The sequence below is a fragment of the Eupeodes corollae genome, chromosome 1, assembly GCF_945859685.1.
Source record: "Eupeodes corollae chromosome 1, idEupCoro1.1, whole genome shotgun sequence".
Classification (NCBI taxonomy): Eukaryota; Metazoa; Arthropoda; class Insecta; order Diptera; family Syrphidae; genus Eupeodes; species Eupeodes corollae.
This window is the reverse complement of record NC_079147.1, coordinates 47,371,617-47,391,280: the sequence shown is the minus strand read 5'-3', so window position 1 is coordinate 47,391,280 and position 19,664 is coordinate 47,371,617. Positions and strand designations below refer to the sequence as shown.

The 19,664-nt window shown below is 31.1% G+C and overlaps 1 protein-coding gene across 1 annotated transcript; it reads left to right on the top strand.

Moving 5' to 3' along the window:
* Positions 1-3,560: 3,560 nt before the first annotated feature.
* Positions 3,561-4,344, top strand: LOC129940425 (uncharacterized). Its single transcript, XM_056048744.1, has 2 exons — positions 3,561-4,113; positions 4,180-4,344. The coding sequence occupies exons 1-2, from the start codon at positions 3,928-3,930 to the stop codon at positions 4,309-4,311; spliced, it is 318 nt and encodes a 105-aa protein (XP_055904719.1). The 5' UTR covers positions 3,561-3,927; the 3' UTR covers positions 4,312-4,344.
* The last annotated feature ends 15,320 nt before the right edge of the window (positions 4,345-19,664 follow it).

Below are 19,664 nucleotides of genomic sequence, written 5' to 3'. Positions count from 1 at the left end.
GCTGAAAAACAAAGCCTTCACCTTAATTTGTTGGACGACCTGAATAAGATTGTTTAGTTTTAATTTTTGTAAATATTTTTCTATTTATTTTGTTAACTTTATTTGAACTGATTTAATTTTATTTTACTTAATTTTTCAACTACTTCTACTTCCTGTTTGTATTATACAATCTTCATTCAATTTAGTTCTAGTTAGAGTTCTAGTTAGCTTCTTTATTACGTAAAAAAATATTTTCAAAAAAGTCTAGGACCGCTCATTTTACAATTCAGCGAGATTTGATAATTATATCTTACAACTGAAACATTATCTAGGGAGAAAAAAAAAATATAATAAATAGTTAAGAAGAAAATCGAAGGAAAATACGAAAAAAAACTTCATTCAAAATATTACAAAAAAAAGTATTACAATAAGCAAAACCAAAAAAGTAAATTTAATTTACATAAAACAATTAGAGAATAATAATGAATAATTAAAATGTAAAAGCATAATGTATAAGCTAAATAAATAAATAGATACAAGAAAATGGCAAATAAATAAATGAAAAATTAAATAATTTAACAAGCAAATTATTGAATATAAGCATAATCAAGAATTAATAAATAAATTAACACATAATAAATTAAAAAAAAAAAACAAATAAATAAATAAAAAATAGTAATAATAATAATAATAATAATAATAGAAATTAATACATACATAAATAAATTAAGAATAAATAAATAAATAAATAAAAAATATTAAATAAATTAACACATAAATAAATTAACAATAAATAATTTAACAAATAAGCAAATTAACAATAAATTATCAAACAAACAAAAATAAATTAACACCTAAATAAATAAGCAATAAATTAATTCAAAAATAAATTAATCAGAAATAAATAAATAAACATACAAATAATTAAACAAAAAAATAAATTAACAAAACAGATAAAAAACCATTAACATAAACCAAAAGGGAAAAAAAACTCAATAGTTTTACTTAAAATATATCACAGATTATGCAAGAAGTTGGTTGATGAAAAAAATTATCAGAACTATCACAGTTGATATTAAAATTATTTGTAAGCTTACAAATTCTATCAGAAATCAGTTCAACATTCGCTTTTCTATGGAGACTTAAGGTCTTGGAGTAATGCCAAGGAAGGTTTAGCATCATTTTGAAAACTTTGTTTTGTGATACCTGTAACTTCTTTAAATAGCATCTGGCAGCGTTACCCCATACTGAACACCCATATAACAGTATTGCTTGGAATATAACCTTGTGAATGATAATCTTATTTTCATTTGTAAGTAGAGATTGTCGGTTAATAAAAGGGTAAAGCATCTTAATAGCAATACTCATTTTTTTAAGAGTATTTTGAATATGTTGGTTAAAAGTTAGTTTTGAATCGAGATGAACACCCAGGTACTTAACAGACTGCTCCCATTTAATTGTGGTACCACTTACATCTAGATGATTGCTGGGAAGATAGCAAGGTTTTCTTTTTCGTGTAAAAAAGATGGCTTGCGTTTTCCCAACATTCAGCTTTATTTTCCATTTAGTATAATATTTTTCAAGTATTTCTATCGCATGTTTAAGATTTGTCTCAATGTTGAGAGAAAATTCATGTGATGAAAATACAGCAGTGTCATCAGCGAAAATAGCTGATTCACATTGCGGTAGACTTGGAAAATCCGAAGTATAAATATTGTACAAGTCCGGACCAAGTACTGAGCCTTGGGGGACGCCGATATCGACAAATAACAACCTAGAAACATCACAATTGACATGAACTTGATAACATCTACCGGATAAGAAACTCTGAACAATTTTACACAAATACAGAGGAAAGTCGAATTGCATCATTTTATATATAATGCCATTGTGCCAGACAGAATCAAAAGCATTTTCGATGTCTAACAATATCATGCCCGTTGATTGACCACGGGAACGATGGTCTAGAACATGATTGCAAATTCTTTTAATCTGATGAGATGTGCTGTGAGATCTCCGGAAACCAAATTGTATATCGGGGAGAATGTCTTTATCTGAAATAAATTTTAAAATATGTTGCTTCAGTATTTTTTCAAAAACTTTACTAATGTTGCTCAGTAAACTGATTGGTCTGTAGCTGTGATTTTTTCCAACATTTAGGGAAGTATTGCAATTTAAAGCATGCATTAATTATAAATGTTAAATACCTAATTCCAACGTAAGGCAGCTGTTTTAAATAACTATTTTTTACTTTGTCCAGACCTCCTTTCTTTCGAGTTTGCAACATTTTGATTACATTTTTTACATTATCTTCTTCTACAAATGCATTAAGAGGAGTTATTACGTTTGTAGTATCGAATCTTTCAATTGTTTTACTGACAAGTACATTAGTTAAAAAGTCCCCCAAATGCTGAGAAACTAAGTGATTTTTTGAAAAACTTGTACAAAATAGATTTGCTATCTCAAAACCTGTAACATAGGTTGTAGAAGAATTCTTCAGAAATGGTATTTTACGTGTTTTGTTCTTAATTAATTTTACTATGTTCCAGAATGGTTTTGTCGGCAGTTAAAATCACCTAATAGATATTCACCATTCATTGTAAATAACTTTTTGAAGTCTTGCTTTAACCACTTTCTTTTAATATCCGATGAAGATCCACCAGGGAAATAAACAGAATAGATTTTTACAGTCTTTCAGTTTTTTAATTTAATCATAACACCTACATTTTCAACAAGTCTTGTTGGAATTACAGGTAAAAGCGAATGTTGAATTGATTTTCTAATAAGAATAGCAACTCCACCACCCATTTCATCTATTCTATCGACACGATAGCAGTAGTATAAATATCGGACTTGAGGAATAAAATGCTCCTCCCTAGTGTAAAAAATGTGCTCCGAGCATCAAAATTGCTCCTAAAGGAGGACAGCTATGACACTGGCTCGTTGGTGTAGTATCATGGGCAGTATGCATTGAGTGTCATGTGTGTGCTTGTGTGTGGAAAAAAAAAGGTGGATGAAATTTGTGGGGATTGAAAATGTGATAGGAAATTTCGAATTGATAATGAATGAAAATGTAAGGAAAATGTAAGGAAAACAAAAAAAAAAAAAAAAAAAAAAAAAAAAAAAAAAGTGTTGGTAGAAAACTATTGTTGGGACTGTAAGAATATACTTTTTGGGCATGGGAATAGGGATGGGAAAATTTCATGCATGTTAATTACAACAACTATACAGTAGTATAAATATCGGACTTGAGGAATAGAGCATTTGGGTAAAATGTATTTTGTTGTTGTAAATTGTGAATTTTGGTGTGAATTTAGTTTTCGTGACTGTGAATTGCGGTTAGTGATGTACCTACAAAATTTTTTTATGTTTTTAGCTTGAATATTGACGTGGAGGATGCGGTGTATGTACACTGTACAGTAGGATGCTAGAAAAAAGGGATTCTTGTATGGTTTGTAGGTAGATTTCATTAGAGTATGGGTATATGAGTTTTGTATGGTAATGAGATCATATTACATCAGTGGGAGTTCATTGACTTTAAGATGCATTGGTTGTTTGAAGGTTGATAGTAATTTATGAAAAACAATTTAAGAAATAATAGAAAGGAAACAAATATTTTATGTCGTTTATAATAATTGTGATTTATTAATCCATGAATTGTTAGTCGGTGGGAAGCCGAGCCATTTAACATATACATTGTCTCCATTACTTTTAAGTACTTTTTCCACGAGATAAATATGAGGGTATTTAGTCTTTTGTAATTCTTTTTCGTAAAAACATCCACTAATAGGTTGACCATTAAAATCTTCAAGGAGATATGTTGGCGGGTTGGTTAGGTTTACTTTTCTTATCATAAAAATTTCCGTTGTCCAATTTGGTGTGATTAAAACTAAATTCCTTCCACATTTTTTTCAGAAATTTCTGTATAAATAGCTGTTTCAGTTTAGGATGTATCTCATACCGTCGACGATGAATCTCAGAGAAGAACTTTTACAAGTTGAAGAGGAAGTTTTGTTCAAGCCTTGTAAAAAGGTTATTGAATTAAAACAAAATGAAAAATATCGTATTGGTAAACTGAAACGTTGTGTTACGAAATTTGGAGAACGAATTGTTGCTGATTTGGGCGAATTTCAGGTAATTTTCCATTTTTATTTCTTAAAACGTTTAAAAACGTAAATACTAAAGACTTTTTTCTTTCAGACTTTCTTCCCAATGCGATACAACAAATTGTCAGACGCTGCAATAACCGAAATCAATCGAGGTTCATTCAACTTTACCTATTTATGTCCGTTAGGACGAACTGCTAGTATTAAAATTGAAGAAGAACTGTAAATTATTAAATAAACCTTACATGTTCTGAGCATACATATTTTGTTTTTAATTGCCTCTTTTCATTTCATTTGCGTAAAAGTGTTTACTTTATGAGGGGGAGAGTTTGACAGGTTTCAACATGTTTACCTCTGGTTAATCAGCGAAAATAAATTAAACTGAATTCATACAAAATCAATAGTATTTAAATATACTTTTAAGGTTTTTATATTGGGCATGTAACAAGTTATTAAGGCGAGAAAAGCATATTACAGTTTCAAAATCTGTTTGCTAGCTAGAAAACCATAAAATACAAACTTAATAGCATTTTTTCTTAAAAAATCATAGATACTAAATTTATTGGGTCAAAGGATGGTCAGTAAATTTAAAAAGAATAAATTATAAACTATCTTCACGTATACCATCATCATGTAAACTTACTTTTTAAGTTATGAGGCCACTAGAAAATCAGAAATATAAATATTTTACCAAAAGTAATATGTGTCAATTTTTAAAGCATGATGAACATCAGAAAATCCTAGATGAATAAATTATGATGTATACTTATCTACAGTACATAGTCAGAGATTCATTAGAAAATAATAAAATACTAAATTTATGAGGTGTAGATTACTTACTAAGGGGAGTCTGATTATCTACTAACTCGGTTTTGATATTCAAGATGTTTGAGCTATATACAAACCTAGCTGATATATTCAAAATATTCTTATTCTTAAAGAATACCTCACCCCGGTACGACCCAAAAATCAATTCAATCATGAAGTCGTTTTTATGTGAAGTTTGCGGAAAATCGTTTTCCAAAAATTTTAATTTGAAAAGACATATGAAAATTCATACGTCTTTAAGGGAATCGGTTAACGGTGAAAATAAAAACTTTTGCTATGTGTGTGAAAAAAGTGTTAAAAAGGGGCAGTGGATTGATCATGCTAAAACCAATACTCATTCGGAATTGGTTAAGCAATTATTTGAGAAAATGGATGGCTCGAAAGAAGCTGCCCCTGCAAAAAGATTATGTGTGGTGTGTGATAAAAATGTGATCCCATGTCAATGGAATAACCATTTGAAGAGCAAGGCACATTTAAAAATGCAACAAGAACTTTTATTTGAAGACAGTTCTTTGGATCATGAAATCTTCCAAAACGGTGATTGCTCGACTCAAGCTGGACCAGCGAAAACGCGTTGCGAAATCTGCGAAAAAGATGTTATATTTTGTCAGTGGGATAATCACTTAAAAAGTATTGAACACATCAGTTTGATAGAGGCCATGTTTTCGAACGCAGAAGAAACTCAGAAGTCTGCAATAAAATATTGTGATGTGTGTGAGCTGAACATCAATGCAAGAGATTGGACAAACCATGTACGGCGAAATGTCCATAAGCGACTTGTTGCAGAACTCCTTTCTGATGACTTCCTGGTGCTGAAAAGTTGTTTCAATGGGAGAGTAGAAACTCTCATTTATAAAAACAAGAGTGAAGAAAACCTAAGTCCCCCTGAGTTTCTCAATGAAGCAGAGTCAGCAATTCTAGGAAAATTGAAAGATCACCTGGAAAAGTTGCAAAGTGTTAAGTTCAACTTAGAATTGTTTGCTGAGTATATTAAATTTACGTCGGAGGATGAAATGGAGCTAAGTCTTAAAAGTTTCAACACAAAAATGGAAATTGCACTTGAAGGCAGTGATATAATTTCTTCATATAGGAATATGATAGATGAAATTGACACGAAAATGCAAGAATTTCAAGAAAAAGACAGTGGATGGGCCTTGCTGCGGATATGTCACGTGGAAATAAACATAAATCAATACACACCAATCAAAGGTTCAAGACATATACCGTTGCCTAGTTTTCTTTCTAGAAAAAGAGCCTGTATAAACGTTCACAACACTGATGAGTATTGTTTCAAATGGGCCATCATCTCAGCACTTTTTAGCAAAGGAAAGAACAATACCCATAAACCTGAAACATACAAGATACGAGATATCAGTTCACGAACGATTTATAAAAATAACATCAGAATTGATTTCGCTGATCTGCAATTTCCTTTAAGACTTAGCGATATTTCTAAGTTTGAAACACTAAACCCTACTTTAAGCATCAATGTGTTTGGATTTGACGATGAGAAGAAGATAGTAGTAGGACCCTATTACATTACACCACAGGAGAAGAGAAATCACATCAATCTAATTCTCTTGCAAAACGAGGGAATTTCGCACTTTGTCTGGATTAAAAGCATATCAAGGTAAGCTTTATTGCAATTATAGATCTGATTATTACCTATTATTAAAACATATACATTTTTCTAATTTCTTTAAAATTTTTTATTTTTAGACTTGTTTCAACGCAGGCGAAAAACTACAGAGGAAAATCTTGGTTTTGCAACACGTGCTTGCTAAGATTTATATCTGAAGAAAAACTGATGACGCACAAGGACAACTGCTGTAAAATGGTGACAAAAATGCCCAACGACGATAAAAAGACTGTATCGTTTGAACATTTTGAGCGGAAGATGGACGTGCCTTTCACAATATATGCAGATTTCGAATGCATCCTCGAGGAAGTAGGATCCCCAGGTAATGCTAGTAGTAGTAGTAGTATTAGTAGTAGTTTAAATATTCAAAAACATATCCCATGCGCAGGTGCTTACTTTATAAAATCTTGTGATAGTTCTATCAATAGATTTAAAATGTTTAAAGGCAGCAATTGTGTAAAAGATTTTGTTAGTTCTCTGATAAAAGATTGCTATGAATTACATAAAAGAAATTCTAAACCCATGCTACTTTTATCAGAAATTGATTTAGAATATCAAAGAAATTGTCCATTATGTCATATCTGCAACAAAGAGTTAGGAACAGATCGAGTTGCAGATCATTGTCATTATACAGGCAAATATAATGGCCCAGCGCATAATAAATGTAATTTGATTTACCAAAAACCTAAATTTTTCCCAATATTGTTCCATAATTTCACCGGGTATGATTCGCATTTACTTATCAAAGAACTTGCTTCATACAACGGAAATATTTCTTGCATTCCTCTTAATAAGGAGCGCTATATTTCTGTTTCAAAGACATTACATACGTTTGATAACAGAACTATAGAACTGAGATTTTTGGATTCTCTACGTTTTATGCCTTCTAGCATTGATTCCCTTACAAAAGACTTAACACCAAGTGATTTTAAATTAATAAGATCTAATTTTCCAATTGAAGAAGAGTTTAAGCTTCTGACAAGGAAAGGTGTATTTCCCTATGATCATGTAAAAACATGGGAGAGTTTAGAGGAAAAAACCCTTCCTCCTCAAGAGTGTTTTAAAAATAAATTGACTGGTGAAGCTTGCTCCGATAGCGAATACAATCATGCTAAAAAAGTATGGACAGTTTTTAAATGTCAGACTCTTTCAGATTATATGGAGTTATATTTAAAAACTGACGTTCTTCTACTAGCTGACATATTTGAAAATTTTAAAATTATTTGTAAAAGTATTTACGAACTTGATCCCTGTCATTATTACACAGCACCAGGGTTATCTTGGGATGCAATGCTTAGAAAAACCCATATAAAGCTGGATCTTATTCAAGACATTGAAATATATAATTTCATAAAGAAGGGTATTAGAGGAGGCATCTCTCAATGTTCACATCGCCACTCAGTTGCCAACAATAAATATATGCAAAACTATGATGAAACAAAAGATTCACAGTATTTGATGTATGTTGATGCCAACAATTTATATGGGTGGGCAATGTCTTGTCCTCTACCTTATTCATCTATTAAATGGGTTAATAATATTCAAAACATTGATTTAATGAATATTTCAGATGACTCGGAAGTCGGGTATATATATGAAGTAGACTTAGAATACCCAGATTCCTTGCATGAATGTCATAATGATTTACCATTTTGTGTGCAAAACAAAAAAGTAAATCAATCAAAGTTTTCGAAATTAATAGCAGATTTAACTCCAAAACAAAATTATGTTATACATTATAAAAATCTACAACAATGTATTAAAAATGGGTTAAAACTCATTCGTATACATAGAGTTTTACAGTTTAAACAATCTAGGTGGCTTCAAAAATATATTGAATTGAATAATCAACATCGCACCTTAGCTACGAGCGATTTTGAGAAAAATTTCTTTAAGTTAATGAACAATAGTGTTTTTGGGAAAACTATGGAAAACGTAGATAAAAGAAAAGATGTTAAGATTGTAACCTCTTGGGGGAGTCACAAAAAACGTCTAGGAGCTAGAGCTTTAATAGCAAAACCGAATTTCCATAGTTTAACTAAATTCACTGATGAAATGACGGCAATTCAAATGAAAAGAGTTAATACTTATTACGATAAGCCGTTGTACTTGGGATTTTGTGTGTTAGAGTTTTCTAAATGGAAAATGTATGACTTCCATTATAGCTATATGCAACCCAAATATGGTAATTGTTTAAAATTAAACTATATGGATACAGATTCATTTATATATACAATAAAAACTCACGATTTTTATAATGATATTCAACATGATATTGATTCATATTTCGATACTTCTGCATACTCAGTTGATAATCCCTATAATATTCCAATAAAAAATAAAAAAGTCTTGGGTATGATGAAAGATGAAAATTCTGGGAAGATAATGAAGGAATTTATTGGGTTAAGATCGAAAATGTATTCTTATTCTGTTGAAGAAACGGAAGTAAAAAAAGCTAAAGGCGTCAAGAAAATAGCATTGAATGATATAAATTTAGCCAGCTATAAGGATTGTTTGTATAACAAACGAATTTTTCATGGTGAAATGTTTGTTTTTCGATCTTTTGCTCACCAAATCTATACACAACAGCTAAATAAGATTGTTTTAAGTCATCTTGATGATAAGAGATATATAAGGGAAGATGGAGTAAGCACCTACGCATGGGGTCATTATCAAATGAATACACATTAAAAACAAAAAAGAAATATTGTTAATTTTAAGTAAATTATTTTTATTTATTAACCTATTTATATAAGAAAAAACAAAACAAAAAAAATGTTAAGCTTAAGGAATTTTTAAAATAAAGAACATTAAAAAAAAAAAAAAAAAAAAAAAAAAAAAAAAAATTGTTGCTTTTTATTTCACATTACATTTTTAGGAAAACTTTAGATTCTGGCTGCATACAAAATTATTAATTAAAAATACATTTTGCAGGGCACAGCATTTGCTATGTGATAAGCATCTTGTCTCACTTGGAAAAAGTCTTTTCAGTTCTTTGAAGTTGGGGCAGTTTATATTTTCAACATTTATTACTTCAACGTTTTCATTTAGTAATCGCTTTATCCATTGTAATTTTTCATCGCCTTTTACATAAACAATGTGATTTATAATATTATCTCGAAGAAATTCTTCCACTTTATTATATTTGGTGAATCCGCCATTCCAGTGCAAACCATGATGGTTTTGATATAGCCATTTTGCTTGTCTTTTTAATGTTGTTGGTAAATGCTTAAAGTCAAACGGAGGTGTTATAATGAAGTGCTGATGGCTACAGCCACGCAGAATAGCTATTTCCTTAACTATCAACTTGTCATTGGGACCTCTAAAACCTTGAATGTCAATGATGAATGCCATTGCTAGGGTTCGTGTGTTCTTGATTATAAGCTATATTGAACTAAATCTTTAAATATTTCGAGATACTAATTGACTCAGAGGATTGTAATTTATTATTCGATCATGCAGCATAAGGCAATACGCTGATGTATTTGGAGGTAGTTCTTTAGCTGTTTTAATTTCCAAACGAATATCAACTGGTCCAGTTTTCACTATTTCATTCTGATGTCTACAATCAATCACAAAAATCGGTGCTTGTGATTTAAAGAGAGTTCTTGTTAGCAATGGCTCTGCAACTGAACAATTATAATAATTTTTTCTAAACTCATAGTACATCTGATAAATAATACTAAAGTTGTTGTTTTTAAATGATATATTTTGGTCTTCGTATGGATAAACGTCAGAATTTAAATATGCCTTTACGTTGGTAACGTTACAATGATCAAAATAGGTAGGATTCTCTTTCAGTTGATTTCTCTTGTTAGTTTGTAACGCAACAATAATGTATCTAGGCTTTTCAACTTGTGAAGTGGTCTTAACATTCCAAATATGATGGTCACTTGTAGGTAGGACAGGATATTCATATAAATCCCAATTACGAAATGCAATTTTCATAGTGTCATTATCATTTATAGACTTGAATAGGTTCAATTTCAAAGAATCAGTAAGGTGAACATGCGGAACTTTCCATTGAACTTTGAGTAATGTTATCTTCGCTTGTTCATCTGCATCAGCTATTAGTGAATTTTCATCAGTACGAGAACGGGTTAGAATTAAGTCATGTCGAGCATTAGGAATTATTTTTTTGAAATCCTCTGCAAAACCCAAAAGTTTGTTTAGCGGCAAACAAAAATTAAAATATGGTCCATCTAAGTTTAATGAAGAATTTGGACACCAACCTCCATTATACAACATAACACTTTCATTTTGATTCAAAGAAATATAATTTTTTATAGAAGTTGTGATTCCAACATTACGATTACTATCTATTTCAATACCATTCAGTTCATATCGGATCTCATCAAAGAGAAATGCTATACAATTGTTTACAAGTTGTGTCTTTTTGACTTCCGATCCATCATTTTTCGATACAGTCCCCTCAACATAAATGTAACTTTCCGAAGGTAATATATTGAGATTTTGATGTTGCACACAGATGTGGATGATGTCATTTTTACCGAAGTTGTTTAAATACGGGGAATAGGAATGATATTCGTATTTTGAAATACTATCATCAAATGTTGGTTCTTGAAAAATATTCAGCATATCTTACTTTGTTAAATTGAATTTATTATTTTCTTTTCTTCAATGTGAATCCTAATGATAAAAACAATTGGTTTGCTTCTGTTAGCGTTTGTACTGTTGCTTTAGGAGTTGATGAAGCATTGATTATAGAGCCCGGTGAACCCTGTCTTTTATAGGAATTATTAGCATCAGATATAGTATTATAAATTATCATTTTTGGTGATTGAGGTGTAATCGTATCGTTATTAATTCACCTCGAAAGTTAATAAGGTTTCCGTCTTGATCTAACAAATTTATTGTTATTGAACTTATCTTCTTCACGTTCACTGGTAAATAAATAACATTTTTAGGAACCTCAATTATTTTATACCCTGGACTGACTTTGATTGAAAATTGATGAAGTATATGCGCAGATTGGTTATTTATAAATGTTCCGTCAATTAAGTTACACTCAACTCTCACCGTATTTACACGATTGATATCAACGTAAAGATCTGACTCATGCATTTGTTTTGCAACCAGTTTTCTGTTACTGAACCCCAGTAGTGAACCAATGGAATTAGGATGTGAAAAATCTATGTCTTCACTGCAGTATATTTCACATTTTAAAGTGTTGTTATTTGCTCTGATCTTTACGCTTGCCGTATTATTTTTTTTTAAAAGCCCTTCTTGAATAAAATTATTTATATCTTCAATTTCGTAAGAGCCAATAGGAAGTTTAATTACATCATTACCTAAATGAAATAAATTATTCATTACATCAACGTTAGGTATGGAGTTGTATGTTTGGAAATCCACTAATCCACAAACATAATTCGAGTCTAATACTATTGGTGGAAAGTACTCTGTTGTGAGAGTAGACTTGTTCCCGCTCAGTGTAAGTGTTATCGACATTATCAGTGGAAAAGAAATGAAACGAATTTTATAATGTATAGCTTATTTATTCTGATCAACAAGAAACTTCAAACATAAATGTCCACAATTAAATGTATTAAAACGCTGTAAACATTTATGATTGTAATAAATATTATTTCCATGCAAGTATCTTACTATTTCCTGGGGAGGTCTTAAATTACCAAAGCTATCAAAATATTGTACATTATTTTTATTTTTGTTATATGCTACCCAATGGGTACCGATCCCACTATTATCATCTAAATTTACGACTCCACTCTCTCTTTTAAATGGTTTGTTTGGCAATTCATCCCTCATAAAAACGCCTCGGAAATTTGGGATATAGTTTTTGCCAAAATGCGATATATCTATGTTAGTGAGAGGGCGGTTGGGTAGCATTTTTAATAGTTTTTTGATTCTTGCGGACTTAAAAATAACCCCAAACCAGTTTTATATGGCTTCAGATAAAGGCCCTTTCCTTGTTTAAGTTTTATTGTTTCCATAGCTTTATTGTGACGTCTATTTTCTTCCAATTGTTGTCTTCCGATCTTTGAATCGTTTATAGCTTTCGCCATTCCTGCAACACCACCGGTAAGAGAACCTACAGCTGATAACCCTGCTAAGATAGGTAGCAATGGTAAAAGTCCTCCAACTTTGGGAATTGGTATTACTCTAGGAAGTGTTATACTCCTACGTTTTTTCTTTATTATTTGTCTGGCTGCATGTAAAGCCGTTGTTGCTAATTTATTTGAGTCTTCAGTGTTCAGATTTTTTATTGCCGCTCTGGCTTCTTTTACCGCATTTTTGAATAGATTTGTTTTCTTAATCCTAGGGCACTGACGGACTTTCTTTGTTTTTGTTTTTGATGATATACCCATTCCAAGAGTAGATTTAGCCTTCATCATGCTCGTAACTAAAAGACTATTTATTTTTTCTGGTAGTGTTGAATCCTTAGCTCTAAACCTCTGCCAGGATTTCTCACCCAAAATTTTATCGGCTGTATGTCTATAATTCAAATTATTGCTTTTACTGTATGCAATATCGTGTTCTCGACAAGCTTCATCCAATTGGTTGATTCCACGGTCTCCTCTAGCAAGACGCTCTTTAAGTTTAGTTCCAGGTCCACAAAAATTATAAGATGGTAGATGTAACTCAAAAGGAAGTTTGTTTATTATTGAATTAACCAATCCGTTTCCCTGAACTGAATTATTCAAACTAACAGAGTGGGTCTTAAAATCAATCATTATATAACTGTTTTCTTAGACGCATGGAGCGATTATGAAATAATGTTTATAAAACACGGGGATTTATGTGTAAAAGCCTCATTCTACAAAATGAAGTTTGTAAGACAGCAAGAAGCTATTTCTGTACAAAACTTTGATGGAAATGTAAAACAAAAAAAGAAGCATGGAACATTATTTCCAAATAGTATTCGAGGAATAATTGTAGGCCCATCTAATTGTGGGAAAACAAACGTTATGTTAAGCATTCTTTTAGATGTCAATGGTTTAAAGTTTGAAAATATATACCTTTATTCAAAATCATTGCATCAACCAAAATATGCATATCTAAAAAAGGTTATAAAATCAATAAAAGAAATGCATTATTATGAATTTTCAAATAATTGTGAAGTTATGCTGCCTTCTAAGGCTAAACCCAATTCAGTTTTCATATTTGACGATGTAGCTTGTGAAAAACAAAATACCATAAGAGACTACTTTTGTATGGGTCGACATAGCGGTGTAGATAGCTTCTACTTATGCCAATCATATACACACATTCCAAAACATTTGATTCGAGATAACGCTAACTATATAATTCTTTTCAAGCAAGATGATCTTAATTTGAAACATATTTTTAATGATCATATTAATTCAGATATGACGTTCAAACAGTTTAAAGAGTTGTGTTCAGAATGCTGGAAAGAATTGTATGGGTTTTTAGTTATTGATAAAGATAGTTGCGTTAAAAATGGACGGTATAAAAAATCTTTTAAAGAAACAGTTATTTTATAAATTGATACAGTCGTGAAACTGCTTTTCATATTAATACACCTATCTTAATATTACCTGTATTATACTGCCTTGTATTGAACAGCCCCTGTATTGAACAGCCCTGTATTGAACAGCCCTGTATTGAACAGCCCTGTATTGAATAGCCCTGTATTGAACCGACCTGTATTGAACCGTCCTGTATTGAACCGTCCTGTATTGGACTACCCATTCTTCAGATCCTATTAGAAGTAATCTAACACTCTAAATAGCTATGGATACGAATATGAATACGCTTAAAAATCTTATAAATACACAGAAAGCTTTAAAGAAAAAGTATATGCTCCTCAAGACTGGAAAATTGATTAAAGATACTGAAATTGAAAACACGTTCAAAACAATTGTTGAACCCTTACAGAAAATCGCGAAAAATGTGAAAAATAATGAAAACATAAATGATGAATTTAAAGAAATAAAACCACCTACTGTAAAACGTCGTCTTCAATTTAAAAGTCCTATAGAAGAAGAAGATGAAAAAATTTCTCTAGAGAGAGATTTAAATTTATCATTAACGAATTCAATGTTAGCCGATGACGACTCTTCATTTAAAACACCTTCAAATAGCTTCAATGAAAGTACTCCGATTAATGAAGCCATACTTTCAAATTCAGATCATGATAAAATCTATGGTCCATACTTTGACGTTGAATCAAATTCAAACAAGTTAGGGAGATCAAATTTTCGAATTAATGATGAAAACAATATTGTAATTGATAAAGAAATTTTCCGTGGAACTGATGGTCTTCTCGAACTTGTTCTACATAAAAATCCACGAAAGAAGATTTAAAGCAGTATCAGACAATACTACAAAAAACATGTGCACACATGAAAAATCATGATATGAATTCACAGGTTAAAGGTAATAGAGGACAAAAGTATAAGAAAATCATTAAACCTTTGGTCCAGGGTATGACACAAAATACACAAAAGAAAATTGGAAAAGCATACACAATTAATGCACCTGCAATGATCTACTCAACCAACCCTATTGATTTTGTGTATTGGGATGATCCAAATGAGCTTGTGGATAGGTTGAGACTTTTAATTGCTTCTGAAAAATCAGGGCATAACAACCATAAAAATGAAATAAATTCAATTGTGGAAGAGTTGCGTGAGCAAAATTTAATTTATTAGCAAAATGAGTGTTGACAAGTTCGGAAGAAGCACTAATAAATTTCAAAGAGTAATTGTTGGTCCTGCAGGACCTCCTGGTAATGGTTTTAAGCGAACTGAGAATGGTGACTTTGATATTGAAGGAAAACGTCTTCGCAACATAAAAAGTCCTACAACGCCCGATGAAGCAGTAAACAAAGCATACATAGATGATAAATTAGAAAATAAAGAAAAAATCTTAAGAGATTACATTGACATACAAAATTTGAATACAATTCGCTTGTTGGATGATCTTCGAAAGTATTTTCTTCTTCATATAGGAAAACTGAAAGAGAATCAAGAAGGTGAACCAAATATTTTCATATAAGAAATCATAGCTAACCGATCTTGGATTCAGTTTATTTGTAAATCAAAACGATAGCACATCATGTCGAATATAAACATATCTTTAATTTTAAATGAAATTATGAGTTTTTTAAGGGCTTATAAATATGATTTACTTGAAGAACATCATGATGAGATTATAAGTAATATTTCATATTTTAGTAACTATAAAAACGTTAGTAAAGTTAATTCTAAACATGGATGTCATTTTACAAACTGTTCGTGGTCTTCAAATACATGTAAAGAGGGACCAGATACGTGTGGATGTTTTATGATTGAGCATCGTTTGATAAGATTAAAAAAACTAATGTTACTATATAAAAGATTAAAATAAATGTTATTATAAAACCATACATAAATGTTTTTTTCTTGCATTCTTTAAAAAAATGAGTAAACGACAAGTTGTTGAAGAGCTTCACAGGTCAGCAAGAAAGAATTTCAATCGACGTAGGGTTGTTATCAAAGGATTTGATGACCTGTGGCAAGCTGATTTGGTTGAAATGATATCTTACCACAAGGAAAATAATGGCTATAAATACCTAATGACGGTCATTGACACATTCTCGAAATATGCATGGGCAGTTGCTTTAAAAAATAAGACCGCTTTATCTGTTGCAGAAGCGATGAAATCAATTTTCATCAGATCATCACGACAGCCTAAGAACCTTCAAACTGATGATGGAAAAGAATTTTTTAATAAGATGTTTCACGATTTAATGAAATTATACAACATAAATCATTACTCTACATACAGCTCCCTTAAGGCATCAATTGTTGAACGTTTTAATCGCACACTTAAGGAGAAAATGTGGAAGGAATTCAGTCTTAATGGTAATTACAAATGGACGTGCATTATTAATGATTTGTTGAAAGAATACAATCACTCTATGCATAGAACTATAAAAATGCGCCCAATCGATGTGAATCAGGAAAACTCTAAAAAAATCTTATCTACAGCTTATAATAGAATTAAAATCGCTCCACAGGGTAAATATAGAGTTGGCGACAATGTTAGAATAAGCAAGTTCAAACACGTTTTCGAGAAAGGCTACACACCAAATTGGACAACGGAAATTTTTATGATAAGAAAAGTAAACCTAACCAACCCGCCAACATATCTCCTTGAAGATTTTAATGGTCAACCTATTAGTGGATGTTTTTACGAAAAAGAATTACAAAAGACTAAATACCCTCATATTTATCTCGTGGAAAAAGTACTTAAAAGTAATGGAGACAATGTATATGTTAAATGGCTCGGCTTCCCACCGACTAACAATTCATGGATTAATAAATCACAATTATTATAAACGACATAAAATATTTGTTTCCTTTCTATTATTTCTTAAATTGTTTTTCATAAATTACTATCAACCTTCAAACAACCAATGCATCTTAAAGTCAATGAACTCCCACTGATGTAATATGATCTCATTACCATACAAAACTCATATACCCATACTCTAATGAAATCTACCTACAAACCATACAAGAATCCCTTTTTTCTAGCATCCTACTGTACAGTGTACATACACCGCATCCTCCACGTCAATATTCAAGCTAAAAACATAAAAAAATTTTGTAGGTACATCACTAACCGCAATTCACAGTCACGAAAACTAAATTCACACCAAAATTCACAATTTACAACAACAAAATACATTTTACCCAAATGCTCTATTCCTCAAGTCCGATATTTATACTACTGTATAGTTGTTGTAATTAACATGCATGAAATTTTCCCATCCCTATTCCCATGCCCAAAAAGTATATTCTTACAGTCCCAACAATAGTTTTCTACCAACACTTTTTTTTTTTTTTTTTTTTTTTTTTTTTTTTTTTTGTTTTCCTTACATTTTCCTTACATTTTCATTCATTATCAATTCGAAATTTCCTATCACATTTTCAATCCCCACAAATTTCATCCACCTTTTTTTTTCCACACACAAGCACACACATGACACTCAATGCATACTGCCCATGATACTACACCAACGAGCCAGTGTCATAGCTGTCCTCCTTTAGGAGCAATTTTGATGCTCGGAGCACATTTTTTACACTAGGGAGGAGCATTTTATTCCTCAAGTCCGATATTTATACTACTGATAGCATTTGAAGTCGGATGATGGGAGCCCTATATCAACATCGAGCCAAGTTTCTGTTATTAGAGCAACATCAACTGTGTAGCTATTCAAAAAGTTTAAAAATTCATGAAATTTATTGCGTATGCCTTTAGCATTCCAAGTTACTATTTTTATTTGTGTTTCTGCCATTTTACTTAACATTATTAGTGTATAAAAACTTAGTAGCTAAATGAGCGATCACGTTAAATTGTTCTATTCTAGTTTTACAAACAGATAAATTTGAAATCATTTCCATGCACAATGAATTTAGTTCCTCGATTGTAAAGAGTGATGAATTGTTTTTATTGTTTGATGAAGAAGCGCCTCGCAAGTCATTTTCCCACGTATTCATTGTTGACGGTAAAGTTTGAGATTCCGTGCTTGAATTTGGAAAGCTTTTCTTTGGAGCATTGATCAGTCATCGCTGCGGTTGTGGGAGCGATGGGAAATCACTTAAAGAAGCAAACGAAATCGAGTTTTCGCAAGCTTGATGCGTAGAAATTTGAGTTGTTGGCTCGAAATGAGCTTTTGGCTGAAGAAGAGCTTTTTTTCCAGATGATCTTTCTTTAACTTCTAAATATTTAGATCTACTGGGGCATGAAGTGTCAGTAGCTTTATGATTGCCGTTGCATTTATTCACGGAAGAATTGTTACATTCGCTTGTTTTGTGTGAACCGGCGCAGATAGCACAATATGTTTTTATGTAACAATTTCTCTCACCGTGCCCAAACATTTGACAATTAATGCATTGTGTCAGCTTACCTTTTATTTTTCTTTGGAAGTTCCAATTCACTTGTTCCATTTTCAAGGTGAATGAGGTAGAAAAAGTCAGTAAATTGATCATATTTTTTTCAATTTTCTTAACATCAACACATTTTAAGCCAAGAGAAATGAGTTTAGCTTTGAGTTCATTAGTTTTAATATCGTCCAGACCATACAACATAACTTTGAATGTTTTAGCAATTTTAAGATCATGAGAAAAATATTGACAGTTATCTTCTTTTAGTTTTTCTAACACAATATTAAATGCTTCAATAGATTCGATCATCAATTTGATACCAATTGTTATTTTTTGTATTGAGTAATTAGATATTTTTAGGTTTTTCATGAGGTTATTCACATATTCTGGTGATTTTTGTAGCACTTTGATTGGTGGCACATACACTTTCCTGATTACTGGCAAGTCAGTTTCATCCATTTCAGAATTATCTGTATCTGGATGGCACGAATTTAAAAGTCCTACATTCTTTTCTTCAGGTCATGAATTTAACAATTAGTTTTAAAAACAGAAAATCAATTTAATCCATTTAAAGATATTTTTTTTTTATTTTATTTTATTTTATTTTATTTTATTTTATTTATTTTCGAAAGCAATCACGTGTGGTGTTTATTTAAACTGCGTAAATAATCATTCGGAATTCCTGCTCTTAATTAATATGCGAATAAGTTAATTTTAAATGAAAATTACCCTTTCCCAACAACGACTGATATAGTCACTCTTGACCTCCTTCCTGGTAATGACAACTATACTGCAACATCATCCCAGTGAGATGCGCCTATGGCCTATATATTTAAGTATGTTTATGTAATACTTCCACATAAATAAATCTGTCCGCAATGCCGTCTGCCATCAGTCCCCTCTGCCATTCAACATCACATTTCTGCATATATAGTAGAGACAAGGTAAACTTTTCGAGTTGAGTGATATATAAAGACTTCATTAACAATTTACAATATGTAAAAAAAATATATTAAGCACCTGCCTACATTTAAGTTGGACATCTACCAGGGGTATAAGTTAATCTATCTTTGCTTGTTTAAGACTTATGTAAGTGTAAATGTTTGAGAAGCATCGGAAATGACACATTTCCAGAATAACGAAACTTTAAAAAATTGAATTTCAAAAATTTAAGTAACAGCTGAACATAGAATCAAAATTGACAGCTCCAATATTGACAGCATCACCATTAAC